Source organism: Grampus griseus (genome assembly GCF_964374135.1).
Source record: "Grampus griseus genome assembly, chromosome: 6".
Taxonomy (NCBI): domain Eukaryota; kingdom Metazoa; phylum Chordata; class Mammalia; order Artiodactyla; family Delphinidae; genus Grampus; species Grampus griseus.
In genome coordinates this window covers 7,565,488-7,589,924 of record NC_139000.1, presented here as the reverse complement: position 1 = coordinate 7,589,924, position 24,437 = coordinate 7,565,488, and the positions used below count along the sequence as shown (strand labels likewise).

Here is a 24,437-nt window from a genome sequence, read left to right as displayed (position 1 = left end):
TGCTGGTGGGGACTATACAGCCAAACTACCTTCTTTTATTGGATTTTGAGTAAAAACACCAACCATGTCACAGTCTCCACACAGACTCCTAAAAAGCGTAGCAGATCTAGACCCAGACGGGGCAGCTGTGGGCCGCTCCCTCCATCAGGTTTTGAGGCGGCTTGAGCGCCGGGGTAGAGGGTGCTGAGCGGGTTGGGCTGTCACCTTGCTGGGCGTTTTGGCTGTGTCCTGGGTGCTGGGCTGCGTGGGTGTGCGGCCGCCGGAGGTGAACAGAGCAGTCAGGGCGTTCCGGGCGTTGATTGCACACCGGCGGCTCACGGGCCTGGTGGTGGGGCTGGGGTTCTTGGCCTTCTTATATTTCTGGACACAGAGAGTGCAGGTGAGGCCAGGCTTCCTCCCCACCTGGTGTGCTCCTGGCCAGAGGCTGTTTCCCCAGCCCAGTTGAGACAGCGTCAGACATGCTATGTGACCCTGTGTGATGTGCTCAGCCTCTCTGGGCCAGAGCTCTAGAGCTAACAGCCCAGCCCTCAGCACCCACCAGAACAACTGCAGAGAGACGTTGGCCCCAACGTGGCTCTGATTCCCTTTGTGGGCAGAGCCTCTCACTGGGGGCTGTACCCAGGGGCTGAGGCCAAACACAGGAGGGAGGTGGCCACTGGCTGTCCCCATCATCTAGGACACAGTCTTGACTCCCTGGGCAGGGCAGAGCCGGGAAGGGGGCCTGACTCACCTGCAGGTTCTCAAAGTGGGCCAGGGACTTGCAGTGGGAGAGCTGCGCCCCTGAGTTGCTGTGATAGAATTTGTGGCAGATGCGGCAGATGTAGCCCATCACAGGCACCAGGAAGTCCACACCTGTGGGACAGCAGGGTCTGTGCACTCACATGCCTCACCAGCCAGGTGTCCCCCCTTCTCTAGGGGCCCATTTGCTACCCCTCCCCACCCTCCAGATGGGAAAAGAAAAGAGGACGAGGGGACAGGATGCCTGGCCAGGATGCTGTGGCTGGGATCTGGGGGGTCGCCTGGAGGCGACCTGAGGGCCGCAGCTCCTGCAGGTGGGGTCAGGGCTGGGGTCTTACCATATGCCGTGTCGGGGCTGTAGGTCTCCGAGCCTTTCCACTCCTCTATGGATATATCTCTGGATCTCACCTGGAAACACACACAGGTGTGGGCCTCCATTGGTTCTGGCTTCCCCTAGCCTCCTCCTAAACGCAGGCGGGGACTGGAACCCACCCATGCTCTTCAATCAAGGAACCCCGCCTTGATTTCCAGGAGGTTGTGGGTGGCATGTTCTGAGCCTTTGCACATGCTGATCCTGCCCCCCGAGTGCCTTTCCCAATCTATACTTTCCAGGTTCAGCTCAATCAGTCCCCTCCTCCAGGAAGCCCTCCTGCTCCCACACTGGCCATAATCCATGCCAGGTATGCCCAACACATCACACGTGTCATTTCGCTGAATCCTCATAACAACTTTCTATGGTTTGCCCATTTTACATAAGAGGAGACTGAGTCCCAGGCACATTAACTCACTTGCCCAGGGTCATACAGCGGGTTTATGGAGGTGCAGGGTAGTGAGCCCTGGTGAGCCCCCAGCCCGGTTACACTCTGCCATGAGCCCCCCGCCAGCTCCCTAATGCTGCAGCAATCACAGTCTTAGGGGGTAGGTTTCAAGTGATCAAGGATCCCTTGTCTCACTGGCTGGACATGAGCCCCTTCCAGACAAGGCCACGCCTAGCAGTGCCTTGCAAACAAATCTGGCTTTTAAGAATAACGACCACCCCCTGGGCTGTGACCCTTCCTTACAGTCTGAGTTGGGACTATTCTAAGCAGAGGAACAGGCTTATAGAGGCCAAGGGGCTTGCCCAGGGTCATGCCACTGCTGACCACTGAGTAGCAAAGCTGGCATCTCCCCCAACCTGCTTAGGGCTGGAGGCCACCCACGCAACCTTCCATCCACAGCCCCGTTATGCACCGCCCCCTGTGGCTGCCCCCTCACCACCCTGGACTGTAACAGACAAGTTCTGTGAGGACAGGGGCCGGAACTTCAACCCCAAGTACCCCTGGTATCCAGCACCAGGGCCTGGCCCAGAACAGATGCTCTGGAAACACTTGTTAAACTGCAAAGCTCCTCCAGCTCCTCACTCATGGGAAGCAGCAGAGCTGGGGTATTTTGAGCACGGGCTCTGCAGTCTCGCCTCCTGGCATCCAAGTGGGTAAGATTCTGCCAGGAAAGTGCTTGGTACACGCGTGGCATACAGTAAGTGCTCGAAAAATGTTCACTGCTCTCGCCATCATCCTCATCATCATATTTCACTGACTTTTCCTGTATGCACCACATAGCTCCCCTCTCCATGACTTTTTTTTGTGTGTGTGTGTGTGTGGTACGCAGGCCTCTCACTGCTGTGGCTCTCCCACTGCGGAGCACAGGCTCCGGACGCGCAGGCTCAGCGGCCATGGTTCATGGGCCCAGCCGCTCCACGGCATGCGGGATCCTCCCGGACCGGGGCACGAACCCGTGTCCCCTGCATCGGCAGGCGGACTCTCAATCACTGCGCCACCAGGGAAGTCCTCTCCATGCCTTTATGATGCTGTTCTCTTGCCCCAGGATGCCCTTTCTCTTCCACAAGTAAAAACAGCAGCCAGGCTTTGAAGACCTTGCATATTTCACCTGCTACCCTATAGGTGTCATGATGTATATTTACATATCGTCATATTGAATAGAGTTCCTATTGATACTAAATCGTGGCAGGCCTTAGTGCCCAAAGATGCCAGCACGGTGCCTCCTGGCCCCTGGGAGGCGGGGTGAGGTCTCTCCTGGGCTGGGAGTCCAGCCACCAGCCTCCGTTCCACACCACCTCCCCCCAAGCACCTGCTTGCAGAATTCCTCCTCAACCTCGATCTCTTCTTCATCATCGTCGTCCTCCTCCTCTTCTTCATCGCCCTCAAAGCAGCCCACGGCGTCCACCGTGATGAAGTGGTCCTCATCTTGGCTGGCAATCTCCTTCTCGAGCATCTTCAGCTTCCCAGGGAGTGGGTGAAGGCTCAAGTCAGCTCTGGGCAGCCAGGGTGCGACACCCCATCCTCCCCACACCCCAAAGAACTCCAGTCCCCCCAGACCTGCTATGAACTTGGACTGGAATACACCTCAACTTGCTGTGTGGCCTTGGCCAAGTCTCTACTTCCCTGGGCCCATGTCCTCTGAGGGAGCTGGGGTTACCTCCTTGGCTTTGTCCTTATGCCCCTGGGACTTCACATGTTCCACAAACTTGCGGGGGGTCTTGAAGTAGCGGTTGCAAACAGTGCAGAAAGGCCGCAGGGATTGCTTGGCGATCTGGGGACAGGAGGGCAGGCCAAGTGGGCGGCGGGCAGCAGCCCCAGGCGCAGCCAGGCAGGGCCCAGCGAGACCTCGCCTCCCACTTGCAGGCCCACCACCTCTGTGATCAGCCGGCTGTGCTGCACAGAACACAGGCAAACACCTCCCGTCCCTCCCTATAAGGAAGGACGACAGATGGTAACAGAGACAGGACCGTCGGAAGACAGGGAGAGAGGGCAGGCACCTGAGGACCCCACGAGCCCCGAGGCTGAATGCAGGGTGAGATGGTGCCTTGCCCACACTGGACAGATGGGGAAACTGAAGCCCAAAGAGGAAACGTGACTGACTCGTCATGAGTTACGGCCACGCAGTGACAAAGGCTGACGTTTGCTTTCTGCTCCCAACCTGGGCTCCCTCCTCCGCAGCCCTGGGCTTGGGCGCCTTTGCAGCAGGTGGGTCCTCATACCTTGTGGTCCTGCGTCCTCCGGTGCTGGATCAGGTCCCCCATGTAGTAGAGCTGGCAGGTGTTGCACCAGCGCCTGGGTGGAGGCTCTCTAAATGATGACAATCAAAACAAGTACAGTGTGACACCGCATTCTTGCTGGAAAGACAGCAGCTCTTCCAGACGCTCCATAAACGGAATGCAATTCCAACAGAAGCGTTTTTTTGGAAACTTAACAAAATGGTCCTGAGGCTCATCTGGAAGAATACTTAAATAGGAATAAGAGAGAAAACTTGGGGGGAGAAATGAGATTTAGAAGCATCTGGGATACCAGGAGGCCACCAGGACGGTGACAGAACTGAGGATATCTGCCCTGGAGATCTCCTCTTATCCTTCAGTTTAGATAAAACCTCCCTTTCCTAGAGCTGTTCTTCCACCTCCCCCCATTTCTGGACCTGTCCCAATCCCAGGTAGCCAGGCCCCCCTCTGGGACCCCAAAGTGCCACTGCTCCAGCATTTTCCACGATGAATTGGGAGGACCTGATCCCTTCTCTGCCCTCACTGGACTGCAAGCTCTGGGAAGCCAGGACACCACCCCAGCATCCCCGGGGCCTGGCATGGGATCAGCCCAGAGTTTCTGACTGTGTCAGAAGGACACACAGCCTATCGGAAGGACTGCCACATTCTGCACAGGGCCAAGTCCAGATTCAAGGGCAGACATCATCAGAAGACAGTGTAATCGGAATCCCCTCCACCTGAAGCTTGTTTATAGCTTGGGCTACAGCCCTGCAGTTTTCTTCCGTCACAAGATCTTTTTTTTTTTAATTAATTAGTTTGTTTCTTTAATTTTTTTGGCTGTGTTGGGTCTTCGTTGCTGCATGTGGGCTTTCTCTAGTTGTGGCGAGCGGAGGCTGCTCTTCGTTGCAGTGCGCGGCTTCTCATTGCGGTGGCTTCTCTCGTTGCGAAGCATGGGCTCTAGGCACGCAGGCTTCAGTAGCTGTGGCACGTGGGCTCAGTAGTTGTGGCGCACGGGCTTAGTTGCTCTGCGGCACGTGGGATCTTCCCAGGCCGGGGCTCAAACCTGTGTTCCTTGCATTGGCAGGCAGATTCTTAACCACTGCACTACCAGGGAAGCCCAAGATCTATTTTTATATTGAATATAATCAAACTCATTCTGCAAACGCTATTTTGGATCCTGTTCTAACTTGACACTGCATCACACATATGTTTCCACATTATCAGAAATTCCCTAGAATTAGTTCTACCACCAAGTGGATAAGACTTAAACTGATCTGACTAATTCCCTAGTTTTGAAAAGATCATTTCCAACTAAATTTTTTCACCATTGCATTAACTCTGCAAGGAGCAACTCTGTGAGTCACCTTTCTCCTGTCTTTATGATGATTTGGCCTAAGTATAACTCCTAGGTCAGCAAGCAAAGGGAGCCTTAAGGCTGGAGAACATCCTACAAAGCCACAGGGAAGCTCTTCTCTTAGTGAGAACTGCCTAACAGAGACACAGAAGCCTTTGGAGAGAGTGCTTCCCGTCACGCAGGAGATGCAAGCTGAAGCTACCCGAGGGCCCTTCCTGTCCCCTCACCCCATGCAGGGAGCTTCAAGCTGTGAGCCTCTATAAATGCTCATGGCACAGTCCCCGACCATTGACCCAAGGCCTATCTAGCCTCTGAAAGGGTCTGATTTGGCCTCCACAGGACTTGTTTCATCTTGTTTTAATTCTGAACTAGCTGTTAACATTTTGAAATTGGGAGATTCACATACAAATCTAGGTTTCTAGATGCCTCTGAAAAACCAGGAGGTCTGGAGCTGAGTGGCAGCTGTCCTGTGAGACACAGCCCATATCCCGCAGGGTGTCCCGAGCCAGCACCATCCTGTTTCTTTCACTGATGATGCCTCGCAGCCCCTGCAGGCCTCAGTGATTGCCCACAGAGCACCCCAAGAGCCAGTCCCAGACTCTGGGAGGGCTGACATTTCTGATGGGCCAAGTCCCCACGACAAAGAAAAGGGGTGACCCAGGGAAGCTCTAACCTCAAGCCACAAGATGAGCAGATCCTGACCTTCAGGCCCCCGTGGTTGGGGTCAGCATATATGCCAGGGGAGCAGGATGTCCCACAACCCACTTCCCTCCCACATACATGGTCACACTGTTCCTGCCTGGATGTAACCTTAAGAGACTGTCTAGCTCATGAGTTCCTGCATTACACCCCTCGTGAGGCCATTTTACAGATAAGGAAAACTGAGGTCCAAGGCCACACAGTTAGTGGTGTGACGAGGTGTCTCAGGTTGGGCAATGCTTAACCCAAAAGCAGACCTTGTGGATGGTAGATTCAGGGTCCCTTTCTGCCGGGGCTGGCTTGCGAGGCCGCCTACCCCCCCTACAGCGGCTCTGAGATCCCCCACTCACTGGTCCTCTCGCTCCAGGACATCCCGGGGCACAGGCAGCAGGGACAGGAGGCAGGCTTGGCTCATGTGCTGGATGTCTCCGAGCCGCTGCTGGTGCTGGGCCCCCAACATGTGGTCCTGGAACTCCTGCGGCAGGCGAGAGGGAGGAAGGGGCATGAGGAGTGAGCCCCAGAATGGTGAGCAAGAGTGCGGCCCGGGGAAGAGGCCTTCAACCTTAGCTTTATGCTCACCCCACCTCCGCTGGGAGGCCGTTTCTCTTACAACCCTGTGTGGGCCAGAGAAGGATGGTGAACGGAGGCACGGAGTGAGTACACGCCAGCCAGAGCCTCTGCTCCCCCTGGAGACTGAGCGCCTCCAAGGCGAGGAGCAGTCTGATCAAATTCCAGGTTCCCATGACTCTGCTCAGGGGAGGCACAGAGGGACGAAGGTAACAGTAGCGATAGTAATAATCATACCAGTATGATGCTGTTATTAATGCTGGACTCGCTCTGGGCCGGGCCTGGGGCTTATGACTTCAGTGTCAAGTCGCTGAATCCCCAGAACTTGCCAGTGAGGTGGGTTCTATTTTTTTTTCTAGAGGCGGGTTCTAAATGTCTCCTCCTCTGACACATGCGGAAACCGAGGCACAAAGGGTGGAATTCACCTTCCGAAACCCACATGGCCAGTCAGGGCTGATTTGAACCAGGTCCACCCAACTCTAAAATCCTGCCCCCTTGGCTGGTCGGGAAATGTTTTGTGAGCAAATGTACAGCTGCTGGGGGTGGGGCTTGAGGGCCCACGTGGCCACAGAGGCAGCCGTGGGAAGGGCAGGCTAGGCATCACATACAGACCCCAAGCCCTCCGCCCGCCCACGCGACCTCCCCACCCACCCGCTGGGGGCGGTACCTGCTGGCTGCTGCAGCCGGCCTTGCAGATGTAGCAGAAGAACTGAAGGGCCTGCTTAGAGGGCACGCTGGCCGCCACAGGGGTGGCAGAGGTAGAGTCGCCGGACCAGGGCCCAGGTGTGAGGGGTACGGTGCTAAAGGCCCGGCTGTCGCTGCTCTGCAGGATGGTGACCTTCAGGGAGCCCCCAGCACCCCACACCTACACCGGAAGCAGGAGCAGAGCTACCACCAGCTGGGCGCTTACAGTGGGCCAGCCCCATGCTAAACATCTAGGAGCCGTCCTGACAGCCCACTTTACAAGTGGGGAAACTGAGGCTCTGAGTGGTCAGGTGATTGCCCAAGCTCGCTCAGCCAGGAAGCACCACAGTTAGGATTCAAACCCAGGTCCGCCTCACTCTAAAAGTCTACCCACCCCACCCCCCACATGACAGATGGAGACGCATGAAGAAGGGAGGGGGTTTGGCCAGGAGGCAGGGCTGGGCCCCAGCCCCAGGCACAGGCTTCCAGCTGCGCTCCCTCCGCTGGAGCAACGTTACCTGTAGGGGGCTCTGGGGTCTCTAGTTTCAGGGTGAGCCGGCTGGAAGGGACCCTTATCACTAAAAGTACCTCCAGGTCATCAGAGCAAAGGCATGTGAAGGCTGAACCACTGTCACTGAACCACTGTCAAACCCAGTCTGGTCTGCCCACGAACCCAGGTGGAGGGCTGCTGTCACATTTCACAGGAGGGGAAACCCGAGGGGGCGCTGAGGGGGTGCACCATGTGGTCCTCATCAGCATCTCTACCCACCCCCAGCATCTCTCTTGCTCTTTCTTCACATTCTCCCACATCCAGGCCACTGGTCAACTCTTCCTGGCTCTCCTCCAGGCCAACCTGGGCGCCCACTGGCTCTGGCGAGGCCTCCTCCAGGCCTGAAATGACAGATGTGCTCTGCTTCCCCAGGGTCCATCTCCCACCTGGGCCCTGAGGGACCCAGGCCCAAGAGCCACCTTCTCTGCCCACATCCGGGACCTTGAAGCCTCCAGTGCAGACGGCCCCGAACCCTAGATCCAGGCCCAACCCTCAGTCCCAGGCAGCACCCAGTCAGGGTTGGACAGTGCCAGGGCAGGACTGAAGGGTTCAGGCAGAGCTGTCCCATCACCAGGCCGGCTGGGAGCCACTGCTCACTTACCTGCTCCAGCTTCCACTGTATCGGGCAGCGTCTCCAGCACTGCAGAGGGAACCGGAACTGGGGCTTTCTCCAGTGCCGGCACCGACACCTGTGGCTGAGTCTGAGGCTGTCTCTGGTTTGGCTCCAGTGGCTGCACTGGCAACTGCACTGGACGTTGCTCCAGTGGCAGCTCCAGCGGCTGGACCCTCGGCTGCGCTTCTGTCTGGACCTGTGGATACGTCTGCGTCTGTGCCTGCTTCTGCAGCAGTGGCTGCACCTGCCTTGGGGACTGTGAATGTGCCTGTGGCTGCACCTGTTTCTGTGGCTCTGCCTCCTTCTGCAGCTGCAGATGCTCCTGTCGTGGTACTAAGTGCTCTGGAGAGGTCTGTGTCTGTGCCTGCTTCTGCAGCTTTGGCTGCACCTGGGCCTTCAATGGTAGCATCTGTGGCTGAGTCTCTGGCTGAGTCTGTGGCTGCACCTGGGCTTGGATCTGCAGAACTCGTGGCTGAAATCGTGGCAGCACTCGAGCTTCCAGTGGCTCAGGCAGCAGCTCGGTTGTCTGTGTCTGCTTTGGTGCCATCAACCGGGCCTGTGGCTGGACCTTTGCCTGCAGCTGCCCTGGGGTTCCCTTCTCTGTGGGCTCCTCTGAGCTAGGAAGGATCAAAAGAAGATCAAATTCAATTGGCCCCAGGGGCTCCCAAGAAAGGCCATGACCTAGGCTCCAGTCCTAGCTATGCCGCATACAAAGCTAGGGATTTGGACGAGCCCCCTCGGCTCTCTGGGTCCCAGTTGCACCTAAATAAATTGGATCACTTGCTCCCACCTCCCACAGCTTGCTAATATGTATCCGAGGTCCTGTAAGCCTGCCTACCCTCTGCCCACTCTCTGAGGTTCCAGGCTCACGTCTTCACCCCTCCAAGCTGGCCACCTCACCTGCCTCCAGGTGATTCAGTCACAGTGAAGATGCCAGAGTCCGTCTGGCTGAGGGCCTTCCCAGGTAAGGTGAAGAATTAGGTTTGACATTCCTCCAAGCCAGAAACCAAGGCCCTTTCCTTGAAGGATCTCACCCCACCAACCCCCTACCCTCTGCCTTTGCAGGAATCAGGGTACAGGGTACCTGGGCCCCAGGCAGGTTTTCAGCATCAGTTACCTCTTTGACCTTTTAGCTGGTGGCTCAGACGCCACACAAGACTCAGGCTCAGGTGCTGCAGTGCGTTTCTCCTTAGTGATGCAATCTAGGCAGTGGGGAGATTCTTGGTCTGGAATGGAGGGCAGGTGAATGACTGCCGTGCTGGATATAGCACGTACGAGCTCCAGGAGATGGGGCCTGGACTCACCCCCCCACCCACCCTGCAAGATCCCTGCCTCCATGACCACCCCTGCGCCCCACTGCCCTAACCCGCGTCCCCTCTGAAGGGCCAGCAACCTCCCTCCCTCACCTTCAGGTGTGTCTGTTCGGGGCTCTGCGGCTTCCTCAGACCCCTCTGGGGGGTCTGACTTGTCCTCCACAGGCATCGTCTGAGAAGAAGAATCCTGCTTCCTTTCAGAAACCATTTATGATACCTGCCACCCACCCCAGTAAATACTCCCTTGCCCAAGAGCGGCTGCAACACGTCCCCCAGAGGATGACGGGGCCTGGCCCCAGAGAAGATCCTAAACACCCCAGGAATTCTGTCCAGGGGGTTCCATCTAGCTGCCTGCCGGTTAAGTAAATGCAGGTTTGGGGGATGCAATGCCTTCACGTGGTCCACGGTGTTGCCTCCTGATTCCCCACCCTGTTCTCCACAAAGCAGCCAGAAGGATCCTTCTCTCTTTTTTTTTTTTTGTTGGTCATGCCGCTTGGCTTGCGGGATCTTAGCTCCCGGACCAGGGATGGAACCCAGGCCACGGCAGTGAAAGCGCAGAGTCCTAACCACTGGACCACCAGGGAATTCCTGAGGGACCCTTCTCAAACCTGATCATGTCTCTCATCTCTGTCAGGCTGCAACCCTCCCGTGATTTCCCATAGCCCTGGATGACTCCTTCCTTACCCCAAGCCTGAAACTACCCACCCGCCCCACCCCCCTGCACAATCTGGCCCGTACCCCATGCCCACCCCTGCAGCCTCAGCTCTCCCCACGCTCCCCCTCCCCCTCCCTATGTCCACACTGGCCTTCTCTCTGTTTCCCCAAAGCCCCAGGCCTTCTCCCAGAGCCTCAAAGGCACTTCTTGCAGGAAGCCTTCCTAAGCCATAGTACAGGCCCCCAGGGGCCCCAGGCTTCCTTTCTGTGGCATTTTTCATAGTCATAATTCATTGGCTGGAGCATTATTTGCATTAAGATCTCACCACTACCACCACCCCCTCCCCAGCCCAAGATCTCCAGGAGAGCATCTCCAGATGCCTTCTCTGCACCAGTGAGTCCTCCGCAGGACTTAACAGACATCTGTGAAATGAACACACAGCTCCACATGGTTCCAGGGCACCCCAGGAAGCCTCAGGAATCCACATGCAGCTTCCCTCCCTCCTCCTAAGCCCGAGGAACCAGGGCAAACATGCACCACATCAGGACTCCACACCCTTCAGAAGCTACCCAGCTCTCACCCTGCACGACATGGGCACTGGCTGTGAGTCAGGAGGGCTGGACTCTGGGTCTGTCGTGACAGCTGTGCAGTCCAGGGCAACCTCCACCCCACGGCCTCGGTTTTCCCATATGTAAAATGGGGGCAAGGAGGTAAACACTAGGCCAGACTGTGTCAGGACAAGCCCGACCGTAAAGTCAGAGGCCGCCTGGGCCCCCCTCTGGAGGGAAATGCCTCCCCTCCCGATGTGGGCTGGCGCCAGAGCAGCCAGAAAAGGAGGGTGTTCCACCCCTCCACCGCCAGGTGCTCTCAGGAGTGTGGTGTGTGTGAGGAGCTGCCAGGACGTTCAGGGACAGGACAGGCTCAGGGAGGATACTATTCCCTTTGAAAATCTCTCTGAGGCTTCCTGCTTTCATCAGGGAAAGGCCTGTAGCGGCTGAGAACCTTCGGCTGGCAACGGAGTGGAGTTGAGCATTTTAGAACATTGTTTTACCCCCAGTCACTTTTCTTTTACTTCTATGTATGGCAATTAATTTAGCTTTTTTTTTTTTAAATTTCAGACAGTGATATAATGTTTCCTTTTTAACTAAATGTAGCAGAGAAGCAGCTACTTCATTTAAAGCTGTGCTATCCCAGACCGTAGCTACTAGTCACATGTACCTGGCTTTTGAGCCCTGGAAATGTTGGAAGCCGAATTGAGACGTAAGCATAAAATATACACCGGAATTTAAAGACTTACTACAAAAAACAAAAAAAACCGGAATGTAAAATGCCGTGTTCATTTTTTATATTGATTACAGGTTGAAATCATTTTTTAAATATATTAAGTTGAATAAAATATGCTAGTAAAATTAATTCCACCTGTTTCTTTTTACTTTGTTACTGTGATTACTAGAAATTTTTAAATTACATGTATGGCTCACACTTTATTTCCACTGGGCAGAGCTGATTTAAAGAAAATTGGTAGAATACACCTAAAATGAATACAATGTTATATGTCAGTTACATATCAGTTTTTTCAGAAAGAGAGAGATATTAGTAAATAATATAAATAGTAATTAAAAAGGGAATAAATAATAATACTGGTGGTGTTTGGATATAGCAAAAATCACATTGGGGTTCAGGAATATTTAAAGTTTGGGAAACACTAAGCGAGTCTAACTCCTGCCCCCTTCCCCATTTTACAGATGAGGAAACTGATGTACAAAGAGGGGTATGACCTGCCCAAAGGCCAATGTGAGCCAGAGAGGGCAGAGCTGGGCTGATCCCCAGATACACCCTCTCCCATTCCCATCCTCGCCTGCTCCAGTCCAGATACCACTCACCTTGCGACTAGGGGTTGTAGAGGAGGTCCGGGCCTGTTTCTGGGTGTTCCGCCCTGAAAGGTTGAGCTGCGAGGGGTTTATGGGGACCCCAACAGGAGGAGGGCCCAGCAGGGACTGCCGAGTGGCCTGGGGAAAGAACTGCTGTAGATTTGGGGTGGCCAACTGCGGGGGTGTGAGGCTGGGAGCTGTCAGGTTTGGGGTTGCCAGGTTGTAGCCACGGAGGTTACCTGTGTGTGAAAAGAAGGGAGAAAAGGGATTACAACTGTGGTTGGGTGGTAGAGGCTAGGGTCAGGGGTCAGTCCCCCAAAGCATCATCACAGTTAACTTCCAAGGGGACCCTCCCCACCCAAGGGCAGCCAGAGGGGAGAGATGAGAGCTGAAGACGCAGTCCCACCTGGACCACTGGTGGAGAGGGGGTTTTAGGGCTAGCATCTTCTGCTCCAGCTGGGGAGGGAAGGGGGCCTTTTCCCACCCCAAATGCCTCCCTGGTCAGTGGCTTAAGCACCCCCAGCAACTCCACTCACCCTCAGGCATGCTTTAGTGTACACCTTAAGGTATGTGAAAGATTCAGCACAGGACCCAAAGGGAGAACCAGCAAGATGACTGGTCCCTGGAATAAGACGACACTCTCCTACCAATAGAAGCTACCCTTCATCAAGTTTCCTGGGAAGCAGCCACTTGCTAAGCACTTTCTATGCATGGCTTCACTCACCCCGCCCAGCCACCATCAGAGTAAGCATTATCCTCTCTACTGATGACAAAATAGAGACACAAAGCGAAGGAGTGGCTTGTCCAGGGTCTCTGGGAGTGGCACTGCTGTCCACAGCTGGCTACCGGAGAGGATTCAGGGCATCTTCCTGACTCCTCCCTCTCTTCACGCTCCCCCATCCAAGCCAACACCAGATTCTATTAACACTGACTCCTACTCCTCTCCTCAGTCTAGCCTGACCCCTCTTCAAATCTCCACTCCTACCACCCCCCTTCCTCCAAAGCCACTTCATCCCCTGTATGAATTTCAGCCACAGATTTTGCACTGGATAGCAGCAAACAGTGATCTTTCAAAAACCACATTCTGACTTGGCCCCTCCCCCTGCCTAAGCCCTTCCATAGCTCCCTGATACTCAGGAATGAAGCCCATTCTTCACCGTGCAAGGTCCAGTCCTGCGCTCCTCCCTGACCTCCTTTCTCGCAATTCTCCCCACACACGTGCCCACTTTATTCCAGCTACATGCTCCCATGCATCCCTCAAACAAGCCTGGTCTCTGCCTGCCTCTGGGCCTTTGCAAATGCTGTTTCTTCTGTCTGGACTGTTCTACATGCCAATCATCCTTCATTCCTCTCTTTAGGTGATCTCCTTTGGGTGGCCTTCCCAGACCCTCTCTGTATCCCCAGAGGCCCCAGCTTCCCTGTTCTAGGACCACCTGCACAATTTCCTTGTCTGCTTCCCATTGCCCACCACCTAACCACCCTGCGAACTCCTTAAGGGCAGGCACCTCATCTGACTCAGAGATCCAGCACTGGGAATTGTGTGACCCAATAAAGGACAGTTTAAATCCCTGACCCAGTGCTGGGATGGGAGGCACAGGGGTTAAGGGCGTGCATGGGTCAGATGTGCTGGGAGAACTGGTTCAAATGCAGACTCCACAGTACAAGACCTGTGACCTTGAGCAAATCAGTTTCCCCTTCTTAGCCTCAGTTCCCTCATCTGTAAAATGGGGATAGTAAGAGTGCTTGACTCACAATGTTCTATGAGGATTCAATGAGATATACAAGTGTGCCTGGTATTTACTAAGGGTTTAATTAACATTAACTTAAAACAAATACATATACACATATGTGCAGAGAGAATGCTAACGAGCTCTTAAAAACAGTAAGATAAAAGGTGGCACACTCTAAAAGAAAAATAGACAAAGCACGTGGACAAGTCACAAAAGGAATTACAAATGTTTAACAGACAAATATAAAATATTCAACCGCACTAGCACTCCAAGAAATGTAAACTAAAACATTAATGACATAGCTTTTGCCAAGCAAATTAGTAGATTAGATGTATATATACATATATATATATATATATCAAGAGTATAATACCCAATGTTGCCGTGGGCATGGTGAGACCGGCACTGTCATATGTGGCTGGTGGCATTGCAAACTGGTCCAGTCCTTTGGGAAAGCAATTTGGCAATACTTATCAAAAGCCATAAAATACCCATCCCCCCTGACCCAGTCATTCTACTTTTGGGAATCCATTCTAAGAGAAAATTCTGAAACATGATATTCATTCCATTATTTAAAGCAAAAAAAAGAAAAGAAAAGCAGTAGAAGAAAACAGCTGAGAAAGTTTAGGGACCCAAGGGCACACACCTCCAGCAGAATATTAAACAGCTGTTCAAAAACAATCTTTACAGAGACTTTCAAATCATTTGGTAAATGATCATGCCGCTATATTCAGTGAAAAAGAAACAAGATACAGCCTTTCACTTATATCAATAACCACAATCATATACAAGTCCCCAGGTTTGTGCCTAGAAAAAAAGGGGAGGAAATACACCAACACTTTAAAGGGTGGTTTTTTCTTTAGGAGTGAATCTGCATATGACAATTTGGGTTTTCTTATACTCTTTTTAAAATATTTCTTTCACTCTTCTTTGAAGAGTATGACTTTTTATTTTGTTTCTGTTTTTTTTTTTTTTTTTGGTTTCTTTTTGCGGTACGCGGGCCTCTCACTGTTGTGGCCTCTCCCATTGCGGAGCACAGGCTCCGGACTCGCAGGCTCAGCGGCCATGGCTCACGGGCCCAGCCGCTCTGCGGCATGTGGGATCTTCCCGGACCGGAGCACAAACCCGCGTCCCCTGCATCGGCAGGCGGACTCTCAACCACTGCGCCACCAGGGAAGCCTGAAGAGTATGACTTTTAGAATGAGTAAGAAAAAGTGAAAAAATATATATACATTGTGGGTCCCTGTGTATGGTTTTATCTCTCTACTCATCACCTATCATTTATAAGCCAGCTCTCAGGACCATCCACACCCATGTGGCCCCAGGAGGGCTGAAGAGTGATGACCATCACATCTTCTGACCTGACTGCATACCCTGCTGGGAGGCAGGATAGCCTGGTGTCTCAGAACATAGCTCCGTAGTAAGACCACTAATCAACACCTGGGCCTCAGTTTCTTCATCTGTAAAATGGGATCATGAGTGTATCTCCCCTTAGGGTTGTCAGCAGAGTCAAGGAATTGGGTTTGTCAGGGCCTCAGCACAGTGCCCAGCCCTGAGGAACCAGCCAGCAAGCCACAGCTACCGTGCGGGAGAGGCTGGGTCTGAAGATGAGCTGGCCCCACGTCTCTGGACCCCTGGATTACTCCTGCAGGGGCTAAGGTATCGGGAGCAGCTTCTTGTAAGGAAGAGATGAAAGACTGCTCTCCACATGGGGAAACTCAGGTAAGGACACAGGCTTAACGCAGAGGGCTAGAGACACCCACTCAGAGACCCAGGGGGTCAGGAGGCCCAGGCCTCTGTCTAGCTCAGCCACTGCTGATGCTATGTGACCCAGGGCAAATGACTTCCCTTCTCTGACATCCTCGGCATCCTCATCTGTCAAATAGGATGCAAAGAAAGGAGGGTGGTCAAAATAGATCTTGCCATCCATCATATCATCTAATCTGAATGTCAGCAAACTGTGCTGAGTAGCACCCACAGAGCTAACACCATGGCCAAGGGTACACCTCTGTGATCAGATAGACCTGCATTCAGTTGAGCAACTTAGGGACTTCCACCTCCTGGAGCCTCAGTGTCCTCATCTGTAAACCAGGACGCTGACACAGCTCCCTCTCAGGGTTACTGTGTGGATTTGATGAGATTCAGTGCCGTGGGGCTGCTGGGGATCTCCCGCTAAGATGGAGCGAGACAGGGCCCGCAGTCATACCTTGCAACTGCTGCAGCAGCAAAGCTCTCTGCAGCACAGAGCCGTTGAGGAGGGAGGCTGAGTTGGTGCCCTGGAGATTCAGGAGCTGCTGCTGTGGCTGCTGCTGGGGGAGCCCCCTGTGTGTTGAGAGCAGTGTCAGAGGGCTCTGGGGAGAGTCAAACCCTCCCTCTTCCCTGAGACCCCTCACCTCCATTCTCTGCCCCCCTCTACTGCAGACAGAGCATCCCCTTAGGGTGGGAATTGATGACCTCCAGGACTCAGACAGGGATGCTCCTGAGAGAAAGGGCTGGGAGGAGGTCTCCAAGGCATGGGTCAGAGGGGCAGGTCTAGAGCCGCCCACCCCTCCAGTGGGGAGCTTACCTGCTGACGGCCATGGGCAGTGGGGCCTGAGGTGGGGACTGCTGGAGCAGCTGCTGGAGCTGCAGCAACTGCTGCTGCTGGAGCTGCTGGAGCTGCTGCTGCTGGTTGAACATGGCGGCTGCGGGAAGGGAAGGAGTCAGGCCGGGTCCCCGTCGCCCAGCCCCAGCCCGCGGCCCTCACACGCTGCCGACCGAGCTTCACGGCTACCCTCCCGGTCCTGCCCAGAGCGTGCCACGCGTGCGCCCCATCCTTTCCATACACCTCCAATTCCACCAGCAGCAGAGTTCAACCACCCTCCCGCCAATTTCCCCCATATCTTCCCAATAGTCCCTCCTCCAAATGCCCAACCGCACCCTCCATCCCTCCGACTCCCTCCGCTCCGCAGCTCCAGGACGAGCGTCCGACAGAAATACACCTCCCACCCCACCCTTCAGCCTTTCTCTGCGCCAATCACGTAGCGAAGCCAGCCCCTGTCCACTCACACACCTCTGATACGCCCACCCTGTCCCTTGCGCACATGTTGTCAATAACATCAGCGTCGCCCCACCCCCACCTTTCCCTTTCTTCCACGAACAAAGTAGGAGGAAGGCTTCCCTCCACCCTAATCCCCCCCATTCCGCTGAACCCCTTCCTCTACAGACAGAGCCAGCACTACACGTCAAAACCGGTGTCCCCACCTGTCAAAGAAGCCCTCGGCCTCCATTCAAGTGGCCCCTAAGGCTTCCGGCGTCCCCCCAGCCGCGCTCGGCCCGCGCACTTCGCCTCCCAGCGCGGCTTTGGCCTCGGGAACCACACAGCCTCCTCCCCGAACCCCCTCCTCAGTCGCGCAGCCCCCACCGTGGGGGGTGGGCCGCAGCTCCGGATCGCGGCTCCAACGGTCCCCGCAGCTCCCGGGGTCCCCGCTGCTCCGCCACGGCCTGTCCGCTCCGAAGGCCAGTCTGCAGGCCAGGGCAGGGCAGCGCCCTCTGGAGGACGGGAGGCCCGGGTGCCCACGGCCGCGCCGCGAGATCCCTCCCCGTGCACCCTTCGCGCTGCAGGGGCGGCACCTGCTCGCCCAGCTGCTGGGCGGCGCTGGGAGTGGTTCCGAGCTGCTAGGGGACCCTGGGCAGCGCAGACCCTCTGCCCCGCGTCCTCCGCATCGGTAAGAGGCGGCTCTGAGCCCCAGGTCCGTCTGTCGCCCAGAGGGGTCTCTCGTCTGGCAGGGACATCGCGGGCGACTTTGAGGGGGACCATCCCCAGCGGACCTTGCCGCGGCCGCCACTGTCCCGCGATCCGGAGACCCCGCGCGGGGCTGGGGTGGGAGGGGGCGTGCAGCCGCCGGCTGTACATTCGGGGACCGAGACCCCTCGAGAGGACGACCGGCACAACGGGGCAGAAGAATTAGCCCTGGAAGGGGTGGGGAGATCGGTTTGAAAGTGTTTTTTTGTTTGTTTGTTTCTCCGGTTTGGCTGGGGAGCAGGTGAGGAGGGCAGAGTTTAATGGTAAAAACGGCGCTCATCCTGCCCCTGAACGGTCCTGCCGGCAAGGACCCTTTAATTTCGACTCTGTCCCGCGTCCCGGTGCGCCTCTCCTCGGTCCCCACACAAGCACTGAGGCGAACAATCCGCAGTTAGTAAGAACAATTCCCTTTGCTTTTTCTCTTGCTCAGAGCCTACCAGAGCTGTAACAGCCCTAGGCAATGCACTCACTTTGCATTAAGCGCCGACTGTGTGCCACACGGCGCACGGTGGCGCTAGGGACGCGCAGACTTAAGGTCGGCCCAGCGGAGATCCGAGTGTCAACCAGTTACTGCAGTCATGTGACTGCAGTCATGTGACTTTAGCGCTGCCCTAAAGCTAGGGACCGGCTCTACTACAGCCCCGGGCGGCAGCACAGGTGCCTAACTCTGTCTGGACTTGGAGGCGCGAACGCGGCTTGGCGTGGCCGGAGGGCGGGGCGGGCTCGGGCTCAGGGGACTTTGAGCCTTTGGGTGGAAGGGAAGCCCGGACTATGCGGGCTTTGAAGGCGGGCCTGAAGAGTTGGGCTTTACTCCTGAGGGGCAGGGAATGGCTAGGGAAGAGTGTGACAGCATCATATCCGCCCAGATTAGATCACTCGGCTCTGGTGAGAACCAAGACGGAGGCAATGGGGAAGGAGGGGTGGGTTGAGTCAAGATCGCCTAGGCTTGCAACCAATAGATCTGGGTGCTAGCCTTGGAGAGGTCCGGTGTTGAATTGAGGCTCCACTGCCTTCTGGCTAGGCGACCCTGGCTGATGCAGGAGTCCTCTCTGAGCCTGTTTCTTCATCTGTAAAATGAGTACCCCCTGCAGGGGATTTTGTGTGTGTGTGTCTGTGCGTGTGTGTCTGTGTATGATATTACATAATGTTTAGCACTGGGGAGCTTAGCAAATTGCCAAAGTAAAAAAATAATAATAATGCTCATGCTGGTGAAGGTAGGGAAGGCAGCGGTGGCTTCCTGTGTTAATTCATCTTTCTGGAAAGCAATCTGAAAATTCTCTATCAAGACTCTTGAACGTGTTCTGACCCTTGACCTGGTCCCCACTTGTAGGAATCTAGCCCAAGAAAATAATCAGAAACAAGCCTTTTAAAAGACAGCAGGGGGCTTTCCTGGTGGCGCAGTGGTTGAGAGTCCGCCTGCCGATGCAGGGGACGCGGGTTCGTGCCCTGGTCCGGGAAGATCCCACATGCCGCGGAGCGGCTGGGCCCGTGAGCCATGGCCGCTGAGCCTGCGCGTCCGGAGCCTGTGCTCCGCAATGGGAGAGGCCGCAACAGTGAGAGGCCCGCGTACCGCAAAAAAAAAAAAAAAAAAAACAGCAGGTTTTGGGCTTCCCTGGTGGCACAGTGGTTAAGAATCCACCTGCCAATACAGGGGACACAGGGTCGAGCCCTGGTCCGGGAAGATATCACATGCCACGAAACAACTAAGCCCATGTGCCACAACTACTGAGCCTGTGCTCTAGAGCCCACGAGCCACAACTACTGAGCCTGCACACCTAGAGCCCGTGCTCCGCGACAAGAGAAGCCACTGCAATGAAGAGCCCGCGCACCTCGACAAAGAATAGCCCCTGCTTGCCGCAGGTAGAGAAAGACCACGCGCAGCAACAAAGACCCAATGCAGCCAAAAATAAATTAATTAAATAAATTTATTTTTTAAAAAGACAGAAGGTTTCTGTGATAACCTATATGAGAAAAGCATCTAGAAAAGAATGAATATATGTATATGTATAACTGAATCAATTTGCTCTATACCTGAAACTAACACATTATAAATCAACTATACTCCAATAAAATTAAAGTATACTTTTTTTAAAAAGCCAGCAGGTCGCTCACAGAAACATTATTTATAATAGCTGTCTGGAAAATAATCAACTTGGAGAACAGCTAAATAAATCATGGTGTCTGCCTCTTAAGGAATAGCACACAGCCTTCAGAAAGTATGTCTTCAAAGGATATTTAAACACTCATGATATGATATGAATTGAACCCAGTAGGTTACAAAGTGCATACACATTATGACCTCAGTTTTGGAAAGAATAAATGTGTGTAGTGGGCTCATGGGTGGGGGGCTGGGGGGGATTCACTTTCTCTCCTTTTTTACTAATTTGCTGTGACCAGTTGGATGACTTTATCATGGGGAGGGAGTGAACTTTTTTTTTTTTAATGTATATGATCTTGTGCTGCCTCCTTGAAGACCAGACTAGATTGTGGATGGAAACACTCTGGGGACACTGTTTGGGGCTAGACTCATGTTAATTGCTTTTAATCAGTCCCTTACAGGCAAAGCCCCCCAATGAAGTATGTTCCGAGGGAGAAGAAAGGCCCCATCTCTCTGCATCCCAAATGAAGTCTGACGACGTAGCATCACCTGGAGGCCTCATTCCTGCCTCCACTTTGAGATGCACCTTTATCAGGAAGTAGACTCATGCTCACGTGGCTCTATGTCCAGACCTATTTGCTCCAGGAATCTACTTGTCTCTTCCCGTGATGATATCACATAGTGTGATTGTTATAGTTTTGGAATATATTTTAATGCCTAACCACACAAGCCCCTGATACTGTTAAGTTTTTTTAAAATTTGCCAATTCCCAATCATGTAGATTTTGGGGGGTAAGTTACAGAATGATTTTTGTCAAACCTTCTCCCTCCGCCACCCACGCCAAAATCCCATCAGAATTTCGACTGGTGTTGCATGAAACGTGTTTAAGTTGGAAAAACACAGCCAACTTTATCCCAAGTTTTTCAGTTTAAGAATGAGGTAAACATCTCCATCTATTCAAGCACTGCGTTATGTTATGGTTTTGCAGGCTTCTTGATCTAGCATCTGTGCAGTTTCTATAGTGGCTATTGTCGCTATTTTCCCAGTACACTTTCTAACCAGCTATTGATGATGGTGTCCTTATCCTGTAACCTGCTACTTCCTCCTCTTATTTCTGCCCTCAGTAATGGCATGTGCCCTTTGACAGTAGAAAACAGCTGCTGAGTTGTCCCCATGTCCTTGGGACACCAGCTCAGAGCCCTGTACATCATGGTTGCTTGGGGAAGGTTGACTAATGAGCAAAAGAATGAACGAATGACTCCAGGATGCAGTTTCCTCCTTCCATCCTCGGGCTGGTGTTCATCACAGCAGCTCTTCCCTTCTTGACATCTACGTCCATCACCGCACAGCAGCAAGTCCCAGCAAGGCACCCAGCACAGCACACCAACGCAGGCTCACAGAGTATACCCACAACCAGACGCCCAGCTCAGAAACCCCAGGAATAGTCCGTGCTTAGCGACAGCTCCCGGCCAGACTAGAGCAGAGAAAAATATAAGGCCATACGGTTATCATGTATCAGTATCTGTCATCCACCTGCGCCTTTACCTATTATGAAGCAGGATGAGGGGAACAGAGAACAGAGGTGGGAGTGGCACGGTGGGCACAGCCTTGTTGCTGTCCCTACCTTCCAGAGAGACCTGGGGCAGGACCCCTCCCGACTTAGGATCTGAGTTTGGCCATCTCTTCTAGACAGGACTGGCTTATGTGTAATAGGGTCTCCCCACCGCTTACCAGGTTCAGCCACAGTGGCTGCCTTCCGTCCCCAAAGGAACTAAATTTCCCTTACAATGCTCCCCCCTCCTCTCACTCGTCACCAGGCTGATCCCTGTCCAGTCTTCCTAGCTCAATTCAAACATCGCCTCTTCAGGAGGCCTTTCCTGATTGCCGGATATACCTTCAAAGGCCTCTGTCCACATGGGGAATAATTGGGTAATCTGGGGCCCCCTGGGGCCTGGGATTTCCACAGGCTGAGCCATCCAGGGCCGTTATATTTAGTCACTAAGTCTGCTCAGGGTCTGGCCCTTTGGATTCATTCATTCATTTGGCCCCCAATCCACACCTCCAGACCTAGCTCTGTCTCTCCCCCACAAATCCTGGCACGTTTATGATCCCTTACCCTTCCCACCAAGAGGTGACATGCTTTGCTACCTTCATGAGGCTGAAGTTTCTTCAGGCAGGACAACGGTAATGATGATTATAATTATACTAATCGTAGCTCTAAGGATTCACTGTTTTAGGCATGTTTTCATGTTTCACCTGAATTATTACATCACTGAATCCTCCTCACACAACCCTATGAGTTAGGTAATAGTCTTATCCCCTTTTACAGATGCAGAAACTGAGGGCCAGGGAGGTGAAATGACTTGCCCAAGGTCACTGGGTTAGACAGTGGTAGGGGTGGGATTTGAACAGCAGGCAATCTAGCTTTGGAGCTGCGCCCTTGATCCTCAGCATACAAGGGATCTAGGCTTATGCTGTTGTTCCAGGCTTATGGGGAGCTCCTCATTGTAAGATGGGGAATTCCAATGGTCCAAGATGCCTGGACCATTGGTGCCCCAAAGCCCCTGGGGAATCTTGGTGCCCATCCCCCAGCCACACAGAGGAGGGCACTATGTGTGCTCCAGCCTGGCCCAGATGCTTCTTCAGCAGTGACCTTGCCCCAGACACGGCCAGGTGTCTTGGCTTCGTGCGCCAGGTCTGCTTAGCTTGTCTTCTTCTCACAGTGGATCCGCATCCTAGCAGGACAAGTCCTGCATCTTATTAACCTCTTCATCCCCCTATGTCTTGCTTGAGGTCTGGCATGAAGTAGCCACTGATTAATACCTGCTGAAGAATAAATGAATGAAGGAATCCAAAGGGCCAGACCCTGAGCAGACTTAGTGACTAAATATAATGGCTTGACCCAGGAGCTATAGAGTCAAGGCTGCGCAATAAGGCCGTTGCACAATTTAATGCAATTAGCATTTGTTAAGCACCTGCTGTATGCCCAACAAAAACCCCATCAGAAGGGACTAGTGTTTTATTTCATGTGCATTAGAAGTGTATAGGTTGCACGGGCTGGTGCAGTATAGGATATAAACATAGAAGCCCTGGGTCTCACCTACCTCCAATTCACATCTTCACTCCATCACTTTCTGGCTTTGTGACCTCAGCCACATTCCTCTTTGTGCCTCAGTTGCCTCATCTGTCAAGGGGAACTAATAAGGACTTCTCCCTCCTGAGGGTTGAATCAGCACAGTAACCTGGCCCAGGAAGAAATGCACAGTGAGTGTTCCTGCTACTGATCTGCAAGCATAGGTGGTGGTTACAGCTTCAGGGGCTCCAGAGAGAATTCTCCCTCGTCAGCGCTCAAAGTAGAGGGTCAAAGCCATTTCTAAGACTCTCATTTAACTCATTGGCCTTCTGGATCCCCAACTTCTCAGCACCCGGGAGAACCATCTACAGTATCCCCCCTTTGGTCCTCACCAAGCCCTGTGGGAACAAAGACAGGGTAGACTTCAGGTTCGTTTCCTTTCTGATTCCATACCTTTGCTTATGCTGATTCCTCTGCCCAGAACATCAGCACTTCTCTATTCACACTCCCCTCCAAGTGGCATTTTATCCATCCGTTCTTCAAGCCCAGCACAGTCATTTTTAGCAGACCAGGGAACAGAACCAGAGCACTGCCAAACAGTGGGAAACTATGCAGCCGTGAACAAGGAATGTGACCAAACTGTTCTTACGCTGAAAGACGTCAAAGACATACTGTTGCTAAAAAAGCAAGTTGCATGTGATAATATGTATTAGAGTTCCAACTTTGATGTGCACTGGAATCTCCAGGGGCCCTTGGTTCTGGTTGAATGCAGGTTGTGATCCAGCAGGTCATGAGTGAAGCCTGAGAGTCTGCATTTCTGACAAACTCGGGGTGATGCCCAGGCTGCTGGTCTGGCATGGGTGATACAGAAGTACAGGATTTATAGTATGATCCCATTTCTATAAAAACAAAATGAAACAAAATGAATATATATGGGATAAGCCAGAGAATAAACTCTAAGCTATAAGTAGTGGTTATTTCTGGGTGGGAGAATGACCAGAAGCTTTCAAACACTGTGTAAAGTCTGATTTTTACAATAAGTTTCCCTATTGTAATTAGGAAAAACAACCCAGCCATGGTGGTGCTCTTCTAGGCAGACATCTGTAACCTGCACCCTCTTTCCAAATTAATGGCTCCAATTCAGGCTTCATCTCTGCCCTCTCTGGCTCTCAGAGCATAATAATGGGCTGGCTTGGAGCAGCTGCACGGGATGTGTGTTGTGTGTGACTGATGCTCCAGCTATCTAGAAGGCTGTGATCAACAGCAGCAGTTTAATAAGGGTCTCCTAAGTGCCAGGCCAGGGCCATGCCCTTCGCAGTCATTCCCACATTGGATAACGGCGGCTCAAATATCTGCAGGGACCTGGATCACACAGCTCGTCTGAGACCCAGGCCCGGCTCCTGGGATGGGATCCGCTTATTCCCCTCTGCCTGCCTGGAAAATTCCTCCCCTAGATGTCCACATGAGCTGCTCCCTCACTTCCTTCAGGTCTCTGCTCAAATTTTTACCTTACCAGAGTCCTCCTCTGACCACTCTATACAAAATAGCAACACTACCCCCTCCTCCAACTTCCCCAGCTTCCTTGCTTTCCAAAGCACTCATCACCATCTGACAGTCATAATTATTGGCTTATTTGTGCTTTGTCCTTCTTTTTCCACTGGACTATAAGCCACATGT

The 24,437-nt window shown here is 53.4% G+C and overlaps 1 protein-coding gene across 4 annotated transcripts; it reads right to left on the bottom strand.

Moving 5' to 3' along the window:
* Window positions 1-17: 17 nt before the first annotated feature.
* CIZ1 (CDKN1A interacting zinc finger protein 1) lies at window positions 18-17,310 on the bottom strand. Of its 4 annotated transcripts, XM_082655988.1 has the most exons (18): window positions 17,049-17,185; window positions 16,372-16,489; window positions 16,012-16,127; window positions 14,179-14,250; window positions 12,088-12,314; window positions 9,643-9,736; window positions 9,354-9,462; window positions 8,517-8,853; window positions 8,225-8,432; window positions 7,843-7,964; window positions 7,057-7,254; window positions 6,173-6,297; window positions 3,776-3,863; window positions 3,214-3,327; window positions 2,866-3,015; window positions 1,077-1,146; window positions 731-852; window positions 18-360 (listed from the first exon to the last, which is right to left on the bottom strand). In XM_082655988.1, exons 2-18 carry the CDS (start codon window positions 16,482-16,484, stop codon window positions 145-147), a joined length of 2,481 nt encoding a protein of 826 aa, XP_082512114.1. In that variant the 5' UTR covers window positions 16,485-16,489; window positions 17,049-17,185; the 3' UTR covers window positions 18-144. The 4 variants fall into 4 exon arrangements, with proteins under 4 accessions (XP_082512114.1, XP_082512112.1, XP_082512111.1 ...); XM_082655986.1 differs by lacking the exon at window positions 17,049-17,185 and adding an exon at window positions 17,209-17,310 and having other exon boundaries at window positions 8,225-8,853; XM_082655985.1 differs by having other exon boundaries at window positions 8,225-8,853.
* Window positions 17,311-24,437: the final 7,127 nt, after the last annotated feature.

Coding starts and splice junctions, on each gene's coding strand:
- CIZ1 (XM_082655986.1), bottom strand. CDS start 16,484: ATGTTCAACCAGCAGCAGCAGCTCCAGCAGCTCCAGCAGCAGCAGTTG. Junction 9,463..9,642: donor CCGAACAGACACACCTGAAG/GTGAGGGAGGGA, acceptor CCTCCATTCCAG/ACCAAGAATCTCCCCACTGC. Junction 8,854..9,353: donor CCAGCTAAAAGGTCAAAGAG/GTAACTGATGCT, acceptor GATCCTTCCTAG/CTCAGAGGAGCCCACAGAGA.